This window comes from Platichthys flesus, chromosome 6, assembly GCF_949316205.1.
Source record: "Platichthys flesus chromosome 6, fPlaFle2.1, whole genome shotgun sequence".
NCBI lineage: Eukaryota > Metazoa > Chordata > Actinopteri > Pleuronectiformes > Pleuronectidae > Platichthys > Platichthys flesus.
In genome coordinates this window covers 12860377-12881227 of record NC_084950.1, presented here as the reverse complement: position 1 = coordinate 12881227, position 20851 = coordinate 12860377, and the positions used below count along the sequence as shown (strand labels likewise).

The 20851-nt window shown below is 43.0% G+C and overlaps 2 protein-coding genes across 2 annotated transcripts; one reads left to right on the top strand and one right to left on the bottom strand.

The window, feature by feature from the left end:
• The first annotated feature begins 3524 nt into the window (after positions 1–3524).
• idh2 (isocitrate dehydrogenase (NADP(+)) 2) lies at positions 3525–13451 on the top strand. The gene is made up of 11 exons (XM_062390038.1): positions 3525–3713; positions 8242–8333; positions 8757–8922; positions 9248–9408; positions 9521–9664; positions 10129–10265; positions 10458–10609; positions 10720–10832; positions 11075–11172; positions 11254–11346; positions 13035–13451. Exons 1-11 carry the CDS (start codon positions 3596–3598, stop codon positions 13117–13119), a joined length of 1359 nt encoding a protein of 452 aa, XP_062246022.1. The 5' UTR covers positions 3525–3595; the 3' UTR covers positions 13120–13451.
• A 39-nt stretch (positions 13452–13490) lies between these two features.
• On the bottom strand, positions 13491–20421 carry znf710a (zinc finger protein 710a). The gene is made up of 5 exons (XM_062390037.1): positions 20377–20421; positions 16879–18372; positions 15954–16145; positions 15683–15857; positions 13491–15286 (listed from the first exon to the last, which is right to left on the bottom strand). The coding sequence occupies exons 1-5, from the start codon at positions 20419–20421 to the stop codon at positions 15117–15119; spliced, it is 2076 nt and encodes a 691-aa protein (XP_062246021.1). The 3' UTR covers positions 13491–15116.
• Positions 20422–20851: the final 430 nt, after the last annotated feature.

Below are 20851 nucleotides of genomic sequence, written 5' to 3'. Positions count from 1 at the left end.
TATGTCAACACATCTTAAACATGTGTCCAACACTGATTGCCTGATTTCCTTCCTGTCACTTGCTTTGTGATGCAATCGTGTGCTTTACATATCAATATGATTGAATGAATTACATATTTTATTATTATTATTATTATTATTATTATTATTATTATTATTATTATTATTATTATTATTATTATAGTGATTCTCATTTCACATGGATACATGTGGGTGTGTCCCGTGTATCACTTATTCTGGGGACAGTAAAGTTGAAGTAGAAAATAAATTGCATATAACGTTACTGAGATAATAAACAAAAAGCTTTTCCCGCTGGCCCGCCACCAGAGGTCTATAGAGACTCACAATCACAGCCTCGGTGCCTGCTAAAGTACTCCAGTAGATGGCGCAAATGCATCACAATAAGGCCCCAGAATCAGTTTTATTTTTTCACATAACACTGTTAACAATCAAGTCTGAGAACCCAGACAAAGTACTTTATATAGCAACAAATTATACCCTAAACTACTTCTGTTAAATGAAGACATGTCTCTGCTACTGCACGATGGGACAAAAGATAAAACCAGCAGGAGCAGCACAGACATGGCAGTAATAATAGAATCACACCCACAGATGTGAATTAAAAGCCTGATCAGAGCTGCAGCTTAGCAACTGACTCTTGAAATCAAGCATTTAGTCCGTAGAGGGTAAAAGTTTTGACGTATTAAGACAACAAGTCACCCCACCATTGTCAAGTTCAGAGAAAGAGTCTGGACAAGGTCTAGAGCCGTGTGCTTTCAGGGTGACATCTGAGTGACTTTCCTCAGAGCAGCTGAGTGTCTGTGGAGGGGGGGGGGGGGGGCACTGCACGTAGAAATGTTTACATTCCTCCAGTTCAAAGGTTACTGCAGAAAGTCAAAGGGTTAAGTAACCGCCATTGTCCCTTGTCTGACCTCATTTCAGGGACAAAATAAAACAGCTGACCTTCACTGACCTTCTCTTTGTTGTTTTGAACTCACTGAGAAGAATGTTGCTCTACATACAGTTTGAGACTTTGTATGAATATAACTTGCTGTGTTTACTTCCGGTCTTTATTTTTCAGTGCCCTAGTCTCAAATGTAACCCCCTCAGAGGTGACCTGTGTGTCTCTGCTGCTGGCTCACGACCAAGCCGTTCATGTGACTGCATGACACGCTTACACGTCCTTCTCCCAGTATGGTAGCTTTCCGCTGCTAAATTTAGAGGGCCCTTTGCTGAGGCATTTTGGAACATAACTATCCTGTACCAATCCTGCACAGGATTTGCGATCTCAGTCAATTTGGCCATGTCTAACAATGTATGATGTTTTCTTCAATTATTCACACATTTCTAGTGAGAAAAATGTCCTTCTGGAAGGTTTATTTCATTGAGAGTATACCTCTTTAGAGAGGGCTGCAGGTGCTGATTTGAATGCATCTCTGCAGGATATACATCAAACGACTCATGTAGATTTGTTTGCACGGTAACAATGGTCTTTTAACCTAGTTTAACCTTCATTGTCCTTCTGTCTGACTTCACACGATCACGTCTGCCCCAGCTTCCTCCCCTGACTCCTCCTCTACTTCTCACTGTGTCTCCCTAACCTGTTGTCACCTGTGGCTCTATATCTCTCTCTCTCTGCCTGTGTGTTTCGGAGTGGATGTAAGTGGGCTGGAGCCGGAGCCGAGTCACACCAGCTGCAGCTCCTCTTCCTCCACCTCCTCCTCCTCATCATCAAGCCATAGCCATTTATAAATATTCCGCTCTGCTACCACCATTTGGCCAGCAAATATCCGTTGGTTATTGTTTTGTGTTGCTTTGTCTCTGTGTAAGACGGTGTCCTGCTCCAGACCTGGTACTGGTATTCTGACCCTTGTCTCCTCTTCCCTGCAGGTCTACCCGCTCGGTCCACGGCCCCTGACTCCAGCTCCTAGCTCCTCATCTTATCTCCCTGGCTCCCATCATTGTCTTCATATAACAATATGGTTTTGAACTGTGGATGTTTCCTCACTGTGCTTACACTACGCAAAAGCAATGTATCTCTGTATATTTGACGCTAATTAAAGATTTAGAACCCACTGTACTACACTTTGCAGAGCTACTCTATGGTTCAAATACAGTCCTGCAAAACTGGAAAAGCATCAGGTGGTAAACAATGACTCATTCATTTTGCTCAAGCTTCCAAGATGGACAAGTGCAAGCCTCTTGCTTGTGGCTACAGCGATGTGCCGACCTTTCATGCTCGGCTGAGGATATGATTTTATAAGTTTATGTTTGATTAACTGACTCAAATAATGTGATCTGGGTTCTGCCCTGGACTTTGCTTCTGTCCTCATTTGTTCCCAGTCACTTTATTTGCCAATGTACAAAATACAAAGTGTGGGCAGTCAGCCATGAATAGGCAACATAGTCCCATTTTACAATACAAGATCAACCAAATTACATAGGACTCAAATTAAGTTAAAAATCTGTCAAGTGACTTAAAAAACTAAATTAATTATCCAGGTCAATAATTTGATGCAGGGTCACAAAAACTCGTTTTTCAAAGTAAATCAATATGCACTGGCTTTTCCTCCTTCTCTCTTTAGTGATGGTTGATGTCCCTGTTTACAAATTAAATCCAACTAGCCTTTTCACCTTGGTGTCTTACTAAATTAGCGTGTTCGCTCAGGGTTCTCTGTTCCATCACTGCCAATCACAGGCGGAACAAATAAAAACCTTTGTCTACTGCAGAGTAATCTGACCAGGGAGTGAATACTGAGTGCATCTGTTCCGATTGCAGGGGCAGACAATAGCCAGACAAGCGGAACACGGTCTTTACTGTCAATAACTTAAAGGGATAGTTCAACTGAAAATTCACTCAATATCTACATTTATTATTGGGCTTACAGACACTTGGATGACACCACAGGAGCAGTATGGAATTATGTAATTCGAACTTTTGAAGAATTGGTCACCATTTACTTCAATTGTATTGGATTTGGCTGCAATGCTGTTTACCCCTGAAACTCCAGAAGTGTTTAGTGGACTCAAACATTTCCATCCTCCCTCCATTGCCACAGTAGATAATGGGTGAATTTTCTTTTTTTGGGGAGCTATCCCTTTAACAAATAGTTATTTCCAAGCTTCTTTTTTTTAAATACACAATGTGCTTGAACAAATCGACTGAATGATGTGTGGCTTTGCTGAAAGCTATGGCGCTAACTGTCAATAATGAATGACTTTAATGTGGGCTGTGCATGGATGCTGAGCATATAATTCCTCCTCTGTGTAATCTGTGGCCCCTGATTCAAAACAATCCTCGACCATTATATAACATAATGCTAAGTTTGGTTTTAAACTCCTCTGATCGAACCAAGGAGCGTGTGGAGCGTCCCCGGGCCTCCCATGGGTCCTCCTCAGTCTACTGTCCTCCTCTAGGTGTCTGAGGGACTTCTGACGTATGCTCGGCGCGTCCCGCTGGGGCGGAGGAGGAGGACGGAGGAGGGCGGCGCTGCTCATGCTCACTTTATTTTGGGGAGCCTCCGGTCGGTTTGCCCTCTCTCTTCTCCGAGCTCCGTCGTGTGTTGACCACTGAAGTGACTTGGGCAGCAGCGTCATGGCTGGATATCTGAAAGTCGTCAGCTCCCTGTCGAGGTCTGCCGCCGGTGCTCTCTCCCGGAACCCCGCGGTGCTCGCCCCGGCTGCGAACTGCCAGACTTTGCAACAAAGAAACTGTGAGTGGAGAACCGATTGTCACCGGCAGCCACCGTGGTGTTAACGCCCAACAGATAAACTTGTGTTAAAATAAGCCTTTTCTAAGCCGCCCGGGTTGTGTTTGTCGAGCTAGCAGTCGAGTTAGAGAGCGGCTAGCTGGGAGTCCGTTAGTCTGGAGCTAACTCACCTAGCGCCCCGGGGTGCTGCCGCTAGTTTAAATGATTTCCTGCGCGCCGGAGGCTCTAAGCGCCTTTTGCTCTTTAATGGAGGCTCTGTGGCTCGTCGAGGGGAACGTTGTGCACACGTCGACAAACACGAAAGCCGACTCTGGGGACGTGAAGCCCGACGAGCCGAGGCAGAGCCGCCGTCTCTGTCTTTTCTGCTCCGTTTAAAGTTTGATCGCACAGTTCAAGGCGATGGGCGTTATTTTTTTAAATGAATGAAAACACCGGTTGCTTTTAAACCACCGTGGACTCTGAATGGGCTTCGGGAGTTTCCCGTCGAAAGAGAAGGGAATAGATCATGGAGGGGAATTAGAAGCCACCCCCCCTGAAATAACAAAAACAGCGGATGAGTCAAATTGGTCTTTTTTGGGGGGGCGCTGTGAGTACGTTTCGTCGCCTTTCGCTGGGGCCGATCACGCAGTAAACACATCGCTGTAAACCAGGTCAAACCATTCGGATCACACATGATGATCTGCTGGTCAGCCGCCGTGGCAATAACACGACTCTTCCCTGGAAAACTCTCGCCAAGGTCAGCCGATGCATACGAGACTTCGCTATACCGAGCAATGGCTGCCGCATCTTTAGTCTGTCCCACATTACATTTTACTGTAAAGCCACCCGATACTGTACCGTTAACCCTTTACGCTCCTCCCAGGGTTGACAGGTCTTTTAAGGACACCAGCCAGAATGAGTTTTTTTTTTGTTTTTTCTCTCTCTCTGAGATGTGGAGCAGGGATCCAGACTCATCACGTGGGCTCTGCAGACATGTTTTAGATCTCCTGCAGCAGGGATTTGCAGCCCTACAAGTCCTGGTGCTCCAGTAGATGTGCTCCCCTGCGAAACCAGACTAGCACCAGTGGTTTGTTGATAAAGCAGTGGGTCATTTGAAGGGCACTTTGTGACCGAGGTCATTGAGATTTGAAGCTTGTCACTGGTGAAGTTTGGACTCACAGATTTGTCTCAGGCAGCTCAAACAACAATGCAAAATTAAACTTATCCTTTAGATACTTGCAGGTGAACGATCTCCTCAAACACTCGCCTGTTGGCTCTGTCTTTACACTCCTTTAGTGTTTCATTCAGAGTTATCTACGAAATCATTCCTACCAAGACAATGTCCATTGCTTTATTTTATTGCAGCCACAATTCACATTGTTTGCTTCAATAACACAGCCTTTAACATTTCACACTGCTCGTAAAACTGACCAGCATGCCATTTCCTGGCTGTGGATGTCTGCAGAGGAGAGAGATTGCAAAGCTCTTGTCAGTCTACAACACTCTAGCTTGTAAACTTCTACGTGTTGCATTTGTTTCTCCTTCATGGCCAAACAGTTTAGTAGCAGCGTGACATTTTACTCAACCTTACGCACGCCTTTATTTGGTGGCAGTTCAAAACTGAACTGGTTTAAGGCTTGCCAGTCTTTGTTGATGGTTAACCACAGAGGACACCCAGCCAAAGGTTGTTCCGGTCACACACTCATTATTTTTGAATTACCCTTGGGACAACATGGGTCAAGTTGAGCACATAGTTAATATCCTACCTCCCAGCTCGGGTTCTAAAATTAGTTTCAAATACCGTCTGGTACAAACAGAGTGTTTAAAAACACTAAATGCTCAAAGTTGGCAGCAAATGTGGGGCCAGGTGGATAAGTCTTGTTTACTTGTTCTTTCATAAGATGTTACCTGCATTTAAACCACAATTCGTCTTTTATTGAACTACTTTTAGTTCAAATATTTTACAGCCGATTTTAGATTTGACCAAAGTTAAAGATTGAGGCATCTAAGAAATGTGATTATTAGAACAATTAAGCGGCTTTGTAAGGAGACGTGTTTACACTCATAAGCAGGGTTTAAAACTGCTGGATTTAACCACTGAACTCAGGCATTATATTTCAACTAGTGCACAATAATTTTGATTGATACCTAGTCCTATTCAATACTAAGTGTAGACTAAAAGTTATAGTTTTCTGTATTTGACTTTTACTTTTTGTTTTACTAAAAGACCTTGCTACTGCCAAGCTTCCTCTCTTGCTACCATTGCAATAGGGGGAAAAAAAACCTTGCAGACCTATACTCGATGCATATGCGAATGATGTGGCAGGCCGGCCCACATGACTTTATTTCAGTGCACCCGTCAGCCTCCAGTTGGTTGATATGCTCCGAAAAAGTTACATAACCTACTCAGCTCCCTCATGCGCTCCCCACCCCCATCTCCCCTGTGACAGCTGATTCCTGTTTTAGCAGATGTAGGTTAAAATCAGAATAGATGTTACTCACTAATCCATGTCATGATGAACCGCTGCAGAGACTCGTCTGGTCCTGTAGTGGAAAAGAAAGGTCTGAACCAGATAATAAATTTAGGAAAAAAATGCAGTTCATATTCAAAGAAAGCTCACTAGCAACAAGGTGCCAAAAAAGCACCTGATGGGTAAATGGGTCGAGTGATGAGTGAACTTTACCCTCATTGTGCGCAGAGTGATATTCAACACCTGGTGCTTCTTTCTCAAGTTCACATTGCCGAGCAACCTTAGCCAGCTGGACCCACAGTAACACATGTGTTGTCTCTGTGACACTTCGGGAGACTCTGACGTGCCGCTGGTTGTACAAATTCCAGCAGAGTATCGACGTGCCAGTGAACCCGTCCACTTGCTTTTGCGTAATATAAAGGTCACAAGTTGGCTTTGAGGTTATTTTCAGTGCTTCATGGTTATCGTTTATCTGTACTCTGCAGGGCTCATGTTACATGTCTGGTGCATCGGAGCAGAGCAAGAGCTGTTTTGACAGGTGCTACTAAGGCTTCAGAATCTCAACTAGGTCAAATTTATTCACTTACCCACGTGGATGTTTGACGTTTTATTAAATTCATTAAAAAGCTTGTAGGAAAGCTAGAATCCTTATTTTTCTTGCATTACCATGGGAAGGCTTTAGTAGCAGGGGTTGGGGGGGGGGGGGGGGGGCATTAACTTGGCTGGGTCACCTGAAAGTCACTTGATCCTCTGCACCTCCCCCTGTACTTTTCTATTCACTGGAAAGAACTTTCTGGCAGGACACTGGCACACTGAACAGACAGAGAACAGATAGCAATTATTTAGAGATACCAGTGCATGTTGATGCAATTGGAAAGCAAAGAAGTGATCATGCTTCCTAAAGTCATTGTTCGCTTGAAAATAGAGCACACTTGGCTGTATATCCATGTTTTTAAACTTTAATGCATGGGGTTTAAAACATTATTATTTTCTTGCACTTGTATATTTTTGGGCCGTACAGAGACTTCTCATCTTCTTGGCAAAAGTAATTAAGAAAACTATAGAGTTTAAAGTGATATTTTCACATTTGCCAAATGTAACTTATAATTAGAGCAGCAGCTACAGATTAAAGATTTGCTGCATAGATCTTGGCAGTAAGTCTCTTTTATAAAGTGCTGTTAGTGGTGCCTGATTTGTTTGTCACATGCACAAAATTGCTCAGTAGTGCAGTATTTGAATAAAACACATCAAAAATACTAAATATATTTACTTTGTTTAGAAATACAAAAAGTTAAGTGTGTGTTTATAAGGACACTCCACAACCTGCCTTGTCATTCATGTGCAATATAAATCTTCAATTTGAACATATATGAAGGGACTAAAGTTTGTTTTTGGTTTACTGATACTATTTTTAGTCTGTAAACTCCAAATGAGACCAATTGTTCATTGCATGCTATCACATTCCCAATATCTTTACTTATCCACTTTAGGTTCTAAACAGGCAAATTGCACATGAGAGGATGTAACCTACAAACATTTAGTGATTTATTGAGATGATTATTCAGATGTTCAAGTCGACATCAATTTACATTGTAAATCAGTTGTCAGCACCATTTAAAATATTAAAAAAGTCATATTAATGACATAAACATAGAAATAATGACTAAGTCCTGAGTGGAGCTTTAACAAGTAGTTGATTACTTGATAATTGGAATATGTTTGGGCAAAATTTTTCAAGTTTTGCAGCTAGTTGTTGACACATCATTGGCAGAATTTTTTTTTTTTTTATGTGCCAGCAATGATACTATTCAAAAAAGATAATATTGAGGGGAATAATCAGTTTTGGCAGGCTTATTCTAAGACTCAGATATTATCTGGTGAAAGGAAACAGGAAAACGATAATGCTGCCTTTCCTCTGCAGATATCCTGAAAACAGGGTCTCTTCCTTTTTGTCTTCTTTCAATCAATGACGATTCCTGTGTAATTTATTTTCTTAACAGTATCAAATTGTGAAATAGATAAGCACTTTGATGTGAATGAAATCCAATTTTACCCGAACCCTCTGCATGTTTGATTGACAGATGCTGACAAACGCATTAAAGTTGCCCAGCCGGTGGTGGAGATGGACGGAGATGAGATGACCAGGATCATCTGGGAGTTCATCAAGGAAAAGGTGATAGAGTGCTGTTCAGGGGTGACAGGGTAAACAAACAAACACAGGTGTGATTCTCAGAGGAGGGCAAGCACACGCTGTCTGCCTCGCCTGTGTGTTTGTTGATGTGAGGGGAGGGATATGTGGAAGATTATGTATGTATGGTGGGGGGGAGGGGCATCTGTGGTTACATTCATTGATTAGCTGATTGCCTTCAGGAGTAGGCAGATGGTGTGTTGGCTGGGGGGTAGTAGAGAAGCATGAGATCAACATTTTATTTTCTCTCCTTTTTATAACCAATGTTATTGTACTGTAAATATCAAATGATCCCAGAATGTGTTGCAGTATGCTCTTTCTATTCAGTCTCACGAACAAAGAGTTGAAAGTGATTAAATAAAGTTGTTGAGGCTGATTTATGTTTTGTTTTTGTTTTTGGTCTTTTAGCTCATCCTTTCCAATGTCGACGTTGAGCTGAAGTATTATGACCTGGGTCTTCCGTACCGCGACCAGACCGACGACCAGGTCACCATCGACTCGGCCCTGGCTACATTGAAGTACAATGTCGCGGTCAAATGCGCCACCATCACACCCGACGAAGAAAGAGTGGAAGGTAGACTATGTGCCTGGACTTGTTTTTTTACTGAATGGAATATCAAATTACATCTGCAGCGATAAGTAATCAAAATGTCTGAGAGCAAGGCTTGTTAGAGTTTGTACTGTACTACTACTACTACCAAGACATGAATAACAGCCCAGTCTGCGTAATCACTTGACTACTTTAGAGACAGAGTATCACAGAATACAATGTAAGTCGTCTCCCATTTTACTTACTGCATACAATGTCTTCAGTGTGATCCAAAATATTTGACTGGCAGTGCATGTTGAGATTAAGTAAAAGTTTGTGGTATTTTTCTTAAAGTCATTTCTTTGTGTAGAGTTTTCCCTGAAGAAGATGTGGAAGAGCCCCAATGGAACCATCAGGAACATCCTGGGTGGCACCGTCTTCCGTGAGCCAATCACCTGCAAGAACATTCCGAGGCTTGTACCAGGCTGGACGAAGCCCATCACCATCGGCAGACACGCTTTCGGTGATCAGGTGAGTCCAAAGAGAATTTCACGTCTTTTTTTAAATGACTGAAATTAGGTATTTTAGGATTGTTGTCAAATAACTTAAAGTTGATTTTAAACTTCCTTTGCTTCTTCTACAGTACAGAGCAACAGACTTTGTTGTGGACCAGCCTGGCAAATTCAAGATGATCTTCACACCTGCCAATGGCAGTCCAGGCAAGGAATGGGAGGTCTATGACTTTCCTGCTGGTGGCTGTGGAATGGGCATGTACAACACAGATGAGGTGAGTGCATACTCAAAGGGATGAGGCTGGAGAAGCTCTATCAAAATAGAACCGTACAACAACAGGTTAATCCAGTTCAATCAACCCTTGATTTGTATTGGACATGATAATTTGGAAAAAAAATGGTTCACGAAGCTCACATTCATTTAGTTACTACCTATGCATTCACTATTATACGTAAACCTGTTTTATTTTAACTTTGATACTTAATGAACATAAAGTTTCTTTTGAATTCTGCAAACACTTTTTAAAAATGTAACTTAAACAGCAGTTGTAAGCAGGAGACCAGCCTTGTTCAACCTGCTTTGCCACTCTTCTGTTTGCCTTCGTCAGAGGGTCTGTTTGATTTAACAACATCAGGGGTCATTGTAGATAACTTTCAACTTGTCAAGGGGAAGGTTGTTCACCTCTGTAGTACTGATAAGAACTACAGTAGTCACAAACTTTGTTTTTTCTCGCAACAGTCTATTGCCGGCTTTGCACACAGCTGCTTCCAGTATTCTATTGGCAAGAAGTGGCCCCTGTACCTGAGCACAAAGAACACCATTCTCAAAGCCTACGACGGCAGATTTAAAGACATTTTCCAGGAAATCTTTGAAAAGTGAGTATCATCTGTCTCTGGTCCCCTTTCTCCTGCACAAATAAACTGGTATCATTGTTTTAGAAACATGAGGATAATGATTATATAGGTTATTGTAAGTAATTGGGCCAAATTCATTCTTAATTTAAAAAAAATTTGTTTAACATTTTAATTAGCCAAATGTAACTCTAATTTATTTATTTTTCGTTACAGGAACTACAAGCCTGAATTTGACAAGCTGAAGATCTGGTATGAGCACAGGCTCATTGATGACATGGTCGCCCAAGTTCTGAAGTCTTCTGGAGCCTTTGTGTGGGCCTGCAAGAACTATGACGGAGATGTTCAGTCGGATATCCTTGCACAGGGTGAGATGCGGTTTGGGAACTCTTTTACCACTTAAGAAATAATGTACTTCCAAAATACTGAAACCCACAAGACCCTTACAATTTTTGGCACATTTTGTTTCCTGTTTTAGGCTTTGGCTCTCTGGGACTGATGACATCAGTTCTCGTTTGCCCTGACGGCAAGACCATCGAAGCTGAGGCTGCCCACGGCACCGTGACCAGGCACTTCCGCGAGCACCAGAAGGTCAGTAACCACGCGGACCTGTATTGGGAACATTTCAGCTGAGCAGTGAAATTGAAAATGTGAGAAGCTAAAATATCCTGAGCAAGGAGACTGTAATCTGTGGAGTTATACTGCCATCATGTGGCGAAAATAAGGAAGGACAAGTTTGAACGGATGACTGCAACTTGTGTATGATCAATGCTCTGCAATCAGTATTTGACGTGTAGATAAAACTCTAACATTATCCTTAACTGTATTTTCAGGGAAATCCGACCAGCACCAACCCCATTGCCAGCATTTTTGCCTGGACCAGAGGCCTGGAACATCGTGGCAAACTCGACAACAACCCAGACCTTATCAAGTAAGAGAAATGTAATATTAAAGTAAACACACTCACCTTTGAGGAGATGAACGTTCTAAATATTGAGTGTTTGACTTGCAGGTTTTCCCAAACACTGGAGAGTGTGTGTGTTGAGACTGTTGAGAGTGGTATCATGACCAAGGATCTCGCCGGCTGCATCCATGGCCTGCCCAAGTAAGTTTATATCTAAATTAAATCTTTAGTTTTACATTGCAGCTGTTAATGTAACATTTACTTCCGTAACACAAATTTACAAAGATGATGAAGGTGATGATTATTTACATTCATTAGCCAGTTTCATTGGATGGTCTTGAGCAAGAGTTCAGTAATATGCTGGACATATCCAATAGGGATCTTTATCCTCAGTGTAAGGGAACACTTCAGCAAAGTCAACATGTTCAGACACAGTCAACATGTTGAATGGAGTCATCAGTTTCAAACCCAATGCCTTGGGTGAGTGCATGGTTACAAAAATGGCATATTTTACCTGGGAGACTTCTGAAGGTGTAAGGAAGCATCTGGCCCCAGAGACACTGGAAATAAAGAGTGGAAAGCTCTTGTTACCATTGGGACATTACACCTAGAGCATGTAGAATAACAAGCATGAGAGAAACCATCGTGGATAGGCACTCCTCTGGCACCTGTAAGCACTGAAAATGGTTTGCATGTAAATATAAAAAAACAAGGAGTTATTAGAAATGTTATATTTTCCACAATGTTTTAGACATACCCTTAGTTTCAATCCTTTGTCATATTGAGAATGTGCTTCTGATGATGCTGTTTGCATTTTGAACCATGGCTTGTTATATGTATATTGTATCTGCCATTTATAAAGCGTGTATCTTTTTAGTTGATGGTTTATGTTTTGGGACAGCGAGTCCATAATTGCACACAAACATAAATAATTTGGGACGTTAGGTGGCAGATTTCTTCCTTTTTAACATAAGATGATTCTTTTATTAAATCATCACCATCTGATAAGTCTGAACCTTGGTGGTTCTTCCTCCTGTTGTGAGCTGCTATCATGCAATACATTTTAGTGTATTTGCTGAATAACTCAAACATGACTTTTACTGATGACGTTTGTTTGAACATGAGGCCATGGTCGGAAAAAACGATTCCTCATTCTGTTGCAAATGACAATGTGGATCCAGAGACTTTTATTATGGTGGAATATTACTCATGTGGAATTTGCTGATTACAAATGCACACAAATGAAGGAGAACAAAGTATTGCCAGACTATTCGACTAGATGCAGGTACAGATTGAATATTTAATTCTTCAAACGTTTTATTAAACCCTTTATCAAGGATTGGGTAGCTCTGGTGGAGTAGTTGTTGTGCTCACCATCTTGTTTCTGCAAATGACTGGTATTCTTTCCAGATTAATTGAGCATCTTTTTAATGTATGTTTTTACCCATGCAGGTTTGAACCTCACATATGAGCCAAATATTGAATGTTACTTTTCTTAATGATACTACATTTCTGTAGACATGCGTAAATACAGAAGGACATTTAATTTTTAAATAATGCAGCTGTATTGTTGTCCCAAGACATACCACGTTTAATTAAGATGCAAAAAGCAAGCATCAAAACCAAATATTCAAGTCATTAGAAGAATTGTAACTAACAGCAATAACAATATTTTCTTGATTCTTGTCGTCCTTGGTATGTACCCTCGGGGTTGAATGCACTTATTGTAAGTCGCTTTGGATAAAACCGTCAGCTAAATGTAATGTAATACTAAACCCCTGATAATATACAAATCTCACTGATTTGTATTGCTATTAGTTTTTTGGATTTGTTTCTTGTTGTGCAATATTGAATTTTCTCATCTGCTCTGTCCTGTCTCGCCTCCTCAGTGTCAAGCTGAACGAGCACTACGTCAACACCACGGACTTCCTCGACGCCATCAAGACAAACCTGGAGAAAGCCCTCGGCAAGTGAAGGACTTGAAAGAATATATAGTTCTCCTGGAGATGGCGATGTCACTCCTCTGTTTTTGTACCTCATTTTAACGTAAAAGGTCAATAAATCCACTTGCACCTCATCTGAAGGAAGAATTATAAGGTACTGTAGGGTTATATAGTGCTCTGTTAGGTTAGTTAACAGTTGAGAGTTGTCCTTCCACCTGACTCCTCCCTCACTATCTGTCCCACATGTTTGCAAGGTTTTATTTTTGTAATGTGAAGTACTGTATTCGATTACTGTGTAATGCCTTGGGCAGGACTGAATCCTATGTCATACATTTGCCAATAAAACCTGTGTTTGACCCATTACTAGTGTTTTTTTCTTTTTGAACAAACAAATGCTCAGTGTTTTTTAAAGGTAAATAAATTTATTTTTTACAGTATTGTCTGGTACACAACATTGTACATACATTTCTATCCACATCATCTCCACACTAATGTCTAATACAGAAAGCCATTTAAGCATGTTTCCCTTTGTAGCATCACTAAAACAGTGATGGAGTGAACACAGAAGTGGAAAAAATGCACAGAAAGTAGCATTTTTATTTTTAAATGCGCTATATCGACATTGCGAATGGATACCTTCTTTCAGGTTACGTATTTGAAAAGCTAAGCACTGGGGAAACTGAATAGATTGAGCATTTCTCAAATCATTTTCCATGAGGTCCATGGCCCTGTCACATGTTGGGAGGTTGTCGTTCATCACTTGAGACCAGAGTACAGCATGATGGATGGCACGCTCTCACAGACACACTGGGGCACTTAATATTTCTCTCCGAGTTTTTTTGGGACAATTCTTGTTGAGATTCAGCCATTTAAAAAAAAAAAAAAAAAAAAAAGGGCTGAGATGTGAATGCAGGGTTTGCATTGCTTTTGAAAAATGCTGCAGTCTTGTCTCGTAAAGGCCTGGATGAGGTCTGAACCATAGTCCGATCTTCGTGGTAATCTTTTGAAGAGATCTACAGATGGGAGGGAAACCTGAATGTAATTTCACGAGGTCTTCGACTGAACCCAAAGAAATCCAACGTCCCAGCTCTAAACGACCGTCAACTATGACACCGACGGTTCCTGCTGCTGCAAGATTGATCCAATTCTTTGGTAAAGGGCTACGACCATTAAAAAAGCAAAAGGGGTATTTTGATTTTTCTTTCCATTAGTATCTTAAAACATTCCACAGAAACATTTACATTCATAGACTAGAGATCAATAGAGGGTGATGTGTGTTAATGCAGAAACCTAAAATGTAGACACAGCGGTCCTCAGTGCAACGCACTGATTATAGCACCAGCCATCAACAAGACGACTGATACATCCTGTACAATAATATACACTAAAACACGGACTGAAAATCCAATGGAATTTAAGTCATTTTACAGACCTCAATTAATTCATCACAGTATAAATCAAACTGAATTATTGACCTCTGCAACTTGAAAAGCTTTGGCAAGTGAGAAGAGGAGTTACACTTATTCCCTTCTTTAACCCTTCACATGAGTTAACCCCAGTAAACTGAAAGGTCGTCTGAATGAGTAAGTTCACAAATATCAACATTGGCTTTTGATGCTTGTTGAAAAAAATGTGCTTTTCCAAATAAGGCTCAGATGATGATCCTGTTTTTAAGCAACAAAGCACTGACAACATATATGTATCTATAAAGATTTATTTTAACGTATGTCTTAAGTATTTTCGACTGTGCACTTTTCTCAAATATAATATATGTATTCAGTAGATTTGCAGTGGTTTAGAGATGAAAACTATGTAAATTACGCTAAAAAGTGTACGTTTACAAATTTTGTAGCAGTACGAATATTCCAGTGCATATGAATGTGCGGTTTGCTGGGCGTCTTCATGCCCTTGAAGAACAACAAAAGCACTATGCTTTTAACAGCAGGAAAAAAAACTAGCCAAAAATAAAAGAACAATCCCATTTTCATTAGTTCACACTTATATTAAATTCGGGGTCATTTTAATAATTCATGCAGTGCTGAAACGCCCTGCGCCCTTCCCATAGGTGCTGTAATACTCAATTTGAGATAGTTTAGCAATGTCTGGTGTGTTGTTGTTGTTTGCCCGGTTTTCCCGTTCGCTGAATTCAAAGCTCTCCTCCTCGTAGTCCTCCTGGCCTTCTGTGTCTTGAGGGGGCTCTGAAGAAGTAAACAAAGACACAATCATGATCCTGCACTGTCTTCAAACCACACACACACACATACACACACACAAACATGGCCTTCATCGGGGGCAGCCAGTATAGACTGCCCCTCCTCCTCCTCTGCCTGAGTATCAGTCTCCACTGATAGAGACAGGCATATCTAATCCGGGCACTTCTATATTTACTAAACACACAGGGAGGAGGGACAGAGTCACATCAAAAATACTTGGCCACTAGATTACACTACATGCTGAGTCAAAGTGCATTAGAGACAGACTGAGTGATAATAATGTGACACAAAGCCCCACCGGGAAATTTGCCACACACAACTCATCAGCTGATTCAAATGTCATTCAAAGCAGGGTAGTAATTATTGAATAAAGCTGCTCACCATGTCCATCTATTGAGGTGTCCATGATCCCGTGTTTGACCTTCATGTGTCGGCTGAGGTTGCCCTTCAGGTTGAACTTGCTGGAGCAGTAAGGGCACTTGAAGGGCTTGCTGCCGGCGTGGAGGTGCATGTGGCCGAGGAGGTTGTACATTCTGTTGAACGACTTTCCGCATACCTGAGAGACGAGAGGTCAATGGTCAGTACCAGTCCCAGCCCCATCGGGACGGACGCCCAGTTTGAGCGGATGTAAAAGGCCGTGCGCTTCACTCACCTTGCATTTGAAAGGCTTGACCGGCAGGTGGACGATCATGTGTGTTTTAAGAGTCTGTTTCTGCACAAAGGTCTTGAAGCAGACGTGGCATTGGAAGGGCCTCACGCTGGCGTGGATCAGCATGTGCCTCTTCAGGTTGGCCGACAGGGTGAACTCCCTGGCACAGACGTCACACTTGAATTCTTTCATTCCCTGGGGTGACAAACAAATGAAAAAGTGTGTTAATCGTCCGTTTAATTTGGCTGAATATATGTTTGAGAGGAAAAATAAAAAAGGAGGAAGAAACACACAGAAGGAGCTCACGTGTGTGCATGTGCCTGAGCAACTGCTTTCTAGCTTTTGATCCGTCTCTTGTAGATAACATGAGCCCCACCAAGTGTTGAAAGACGGAGTAGAAAAAGTCTCCACAAAGGAGAGAATCAACTTTTGTCTTTCTTTAGTTCTTCTTTAGTTTCAATATTTATTTAACTTTTATTTTAATATTTGAACAAAAGCCAATTCCATGAATAAGAAATGTACATAGACTGTAACAGACAAACGAAATGGAGAGAAAGACTGAGAATGATTCATCTGAAGGAAGTCGCGAATGACACAAAAAAACGTGAGGCCTTTGATGGCTATGTTTACAAAGCAACTGGTTTTGGAAAAAAGAAGACTGGAATGCAATTGGCAATGTGTTTTCTATTTTCTATGAGGATTCATACAGATAACTTTTAATTGAAAGAAGCTCAAATACTTCCCAACTTTCCTTAATCCCTTAATATGCTTGAATTTTCTATATTTAAATAAAAAGGTTAGTAATGTTTGGCTGAATGGTGCCTGTCCACTCCTGGGTTTTTGTTTTGATCACATAACTTGTTAAATTTAACAAAGGCATATTCTCAGGTTTCAGTACCTTACGTGCAAGGGCGTGCGCTGCCTGTACCTTGTGAGTGAGAGCGTGTTGTCGTAGGTGGTGGATCTGCACAAACTCCATGCCGCACTCTGGGCAAACGTAGGGCCGCACGTTCTGGTGCTTCATCAGGTGGTTCTGCAGCTGGCTGCGGTAAGCGAAGGACTTGTGGCATTCCGTGCACTGGTATGTGGTGGGGCCCTGATGGCTGGTCAGGTGGCGCTTCAGGTGGGCGTAGGTCGGGAACTCCAGACCGCACTGGGTGCAGACATGGCACTGGCCGTTCTCGTGTTTGTTCTCGTGCGTCCGCAGCTCACTGGGGTAGGCGAACCCGCGGCCGCAGAAGCGACAGCTGTAGGGCTTGACGTCCGAATGCTGCAGCATGTGCCTCTTCAGGTGGCTGGTCTGCGTGAAGGCCTTCTCACAAACGGTGCACTTGTGAGGTCGGGTTCCCTGGTGGGTGAGCAGGTGAGTCTGAAGGTGGCTCGGCTGCTTGAAGAGCTTCCCACAGTGTAGACATTCATGGGGCTTAATTCCATTGTGGCCGAGGATATGAGTAACAAGGTTGTATTTGGATGTGTATGATTTCTCACACATGCGGCACTTCCAGCGTTTCAGACCCTCTCCCACATCTACGCAGTACGACTCATCAATCTGCACGTTGATGTCCAGCCGGTCAATCTGCATTCGCCTGGCGAGACCTTCTGGGTCTGACCACAGCATAGCCTGGCCATTTTCCTCGTACTCTCCTGGCAGGGACATATCAGCAGACTCATATGCCACCTCATTGGACTCGTAATAGCGGCTCGAGAGAGGACTGCCAGTCTCTCCACTCGTCTTAAGGTTTAGTGCTTCCTCCTCTTCTTCTTCTGCCACCACCAGCTCTTCTTCTTTTTTCTCCTTGTCTCTACCAGTGCTTTCTTCCTGTTCCTGTTCTGACTGTCCATCTGTTTGTGGCCTGGGTGTATCTCTCACACATGAGGCACAATTTCCGCAGGACTGCTCCTCTTTCAGAGGCCCTTGTTGGGAGACAGGATCCTCTGTCTTGCCAGGACTATGCCTGCTTTTCATGTGAATGCAGGAAGGAGGCGTATTAGACTCCAGTCTTTCACCTTTAATCTTAGCCTGTGGACTTTGCGCCTTCTGTCGGTGACCCTCTAATTCTCCATCATGCCGGGGCCTTTTAGTCCTCCCTCGGGGCCCAGGTCGTCTTCTTTCACTGCAATGGGGCTGAGGCTCTGGCTCCCCAGCAGGCTCAGCTATGTAGTCCCCGTTGGCCCCTATCAGCTGGTCAGCGTACTCATACTCCATTGTTTCAGGTGGTGGAGCAGGGCACTCTCTCTGCTCGCCAGTGTAAAAGCCATTAGGTGCAATGGTGGCCCCAAAGATTTCATTTTGGGAGATGAGACCTAGAACAGCTGCCTGAGCCAGCGAGAGCACCACCACAGGCTCTGTCTGCGTGCCCACATCCACTTGGCTCTCAGTCATCTTGGGGTAGGTCCGCACCAAGCGGCTGCTCTCCTCCTCCTGGAAGAAAACATACAACAAAAGTCAGAAAAAATTGAATTAGAGGCAGTGTTGGTTTTCTGTCATTATTCCATTGTTGCAAAATCTGCCTTACACAACACTTCCTCGTATAACCCCATTTCCCCATTGTAGCCTCATATTGAAATTGTCCTGTTATTTAGTTTTGATGATTTAGTGTCCCAGATTGACACCAGAAGCCATAAAGTCTTATTCCTCGGGCCTGTAATGAGTGTGAAGATAATGTTTTTCAGGGTAACAGTGTGAAAGCCGCATTCGGACTACGCCTTGTTTCTTTGCTCTGAATCCACAGAACATTAGATTGAGGAGATAAGGCAGATCTGTGTTAGCACCCCGCTTCCTTCCTTGACAGGCTTTAGAATAATAACGAACACAACAAGGGATGCAGGTCCAGCCAGGAAGTGGACTTCCGTGGACTGTCCTCAGCACTTCCTGTGGGGTCCCGAGACAGCCTGGCTGACCACAGTCAGCTCATCACTGGAGCTATCTGTCCCATTCATGAGGAGCAAAGCGCCTCAGCTCTAAACTCAGAAAGTCTCGCTGTACCCTACTTCATAATGCCTGCCACACTGGGCTTCCTTAAAAAGATGATATATGCCGGCAGGGAGTCTCATATCCATAACAGACATTCAATTGAGCTCCGAGCTCATTCTGTATTCCAGACCGATGCATAAGACTTGCTAACATAATTGTATGGTTCGGAAGTGTTTCAGACCCATATGCACATGTTTACCCTACTGCCTGTAAAAGCGGAACAGCAAAACTATGAGGAAGAAATTGTGGTATGACCCAACTGGCTCTGTCTGGTAAAGCAGAAGTGAGTATTGTAGGCCACTGGTTTCAGGTTATTTCTCGGCAATGAATCTGACTGGATAGGAAAAAAATATATAAGAAGCTCTGACCCCTGGTTTAATCTCAGACTACACACCAGCCTTCAATCTGTGCCATGCAAGCAAGAGCTGCATCCTTTTCTGACAGAATACAAAGAGCAAAGAAGAGAGTGTATGAAGAAAGGGGGAGAGGGAGAGGAGATAGTGATATTGCAGGAATAAAGGTAGGGGTGGGTGTGTGGGTGTGTATGTGTGTATTGGGAGAGGGGAGTAGACCTGGATGCCCTGATAACCACGTCATTTATAATTACTGCTTTTAAAGTAGTCAGACAGAGACAGACTGTGTGTTGGTGAGAAAGAAAAGGAAAGAGACTGGGTGTGTATTTGAAAGCGTGTGTGCGTGTGTTTGTGTGTGTATGTGTGTTTGTGAGTGAGAGAAAAGAGAGGGAGGGAGGTATGGAGAGAAGGAGAAAGAGCTGTGGGCGGGGGAGGAGTGGAGGGAGGGAGACGGAGAGAGAAATGAGATGGAGGGGCTGAAAGATAAAGAAAGAGGGGAGGAGAGGGAGGGGAGGGAAGGGGAACGAGAGATTGAGTGAGCATGTGAGAGGAGGGAAGAGAGAAAGGAAAAGGAGTGGGAGGGGGTGTGGGGGGCTGGTGGTGCTGGGGGGGGCGGAGAGAGACAGAAAGACAGAGTGAGTGAGAGAGAAAGAGGGGAAGGAGGGAAGGAGGGGGAGCTGGAGAGAGAAGAAAAAAGCACAGCAAAATGAAAGGCTGACAAAATGAAAGAGAAAAAGACAAATGACAAGGAGACAGAGGAGGGTAGGGGAGGGAAATGCAAGAGTCCGTACTTTCACATTTAAAGTTCCAGCTAGAAAGACACCTAAGGACAAACAATCAGGGCAGCAGCAGAAAACGTGTGGCACAGACAGAAACACAACTCTTTATCTGTGTTCCCACTACTCATGTGAGTGTGAAAAGTAATCTGGCTTCCCCCTCACACACACACAGACACACACACACACACACACAAACAAACACAGACACAAACAAGTTAGGGAAATTTACCTCACTAACAAACTGCAAAACAACTAACCAACCACCCTGTAACGCTTCAGCAGCGACACATCTCTCTGCCTCTGTCGGGTTACAAACTCACCACATTGATCCTGGAGTGATGTTTGAGGTGTTTCAGGGATCTCATCCTTCAGGAGAAATGAGTGGAGTAAAAAAATCCACCTCCTATTTATATCTGTGGAAGAGTGGGGCGGTCCCACGGCTCATCCTCCTCCTACTGTTGCTGTTATCAGAACTGACTGTGCCTGCCCCCCTCCACCACCATCCCTCCACCACACGCACAAACACACACACACACACGTACAAACACACACACACACACACACAGGCACACAGACACACGTACACACGCACACAGACACACATGCACACGCAAACACATGCACACTTACACACAGCATCACCCCATTTCTTTCTCTTCCTCCCACCCTCTCCTTCCCATCTCACTTCTCTTTCTCTCCTCTTTTCTCTTACAACACACACACACACACACACGCACACACACGCACACACATCTTATCTCCCTTTCTCACTACATACAATTCAGCATGACCCTT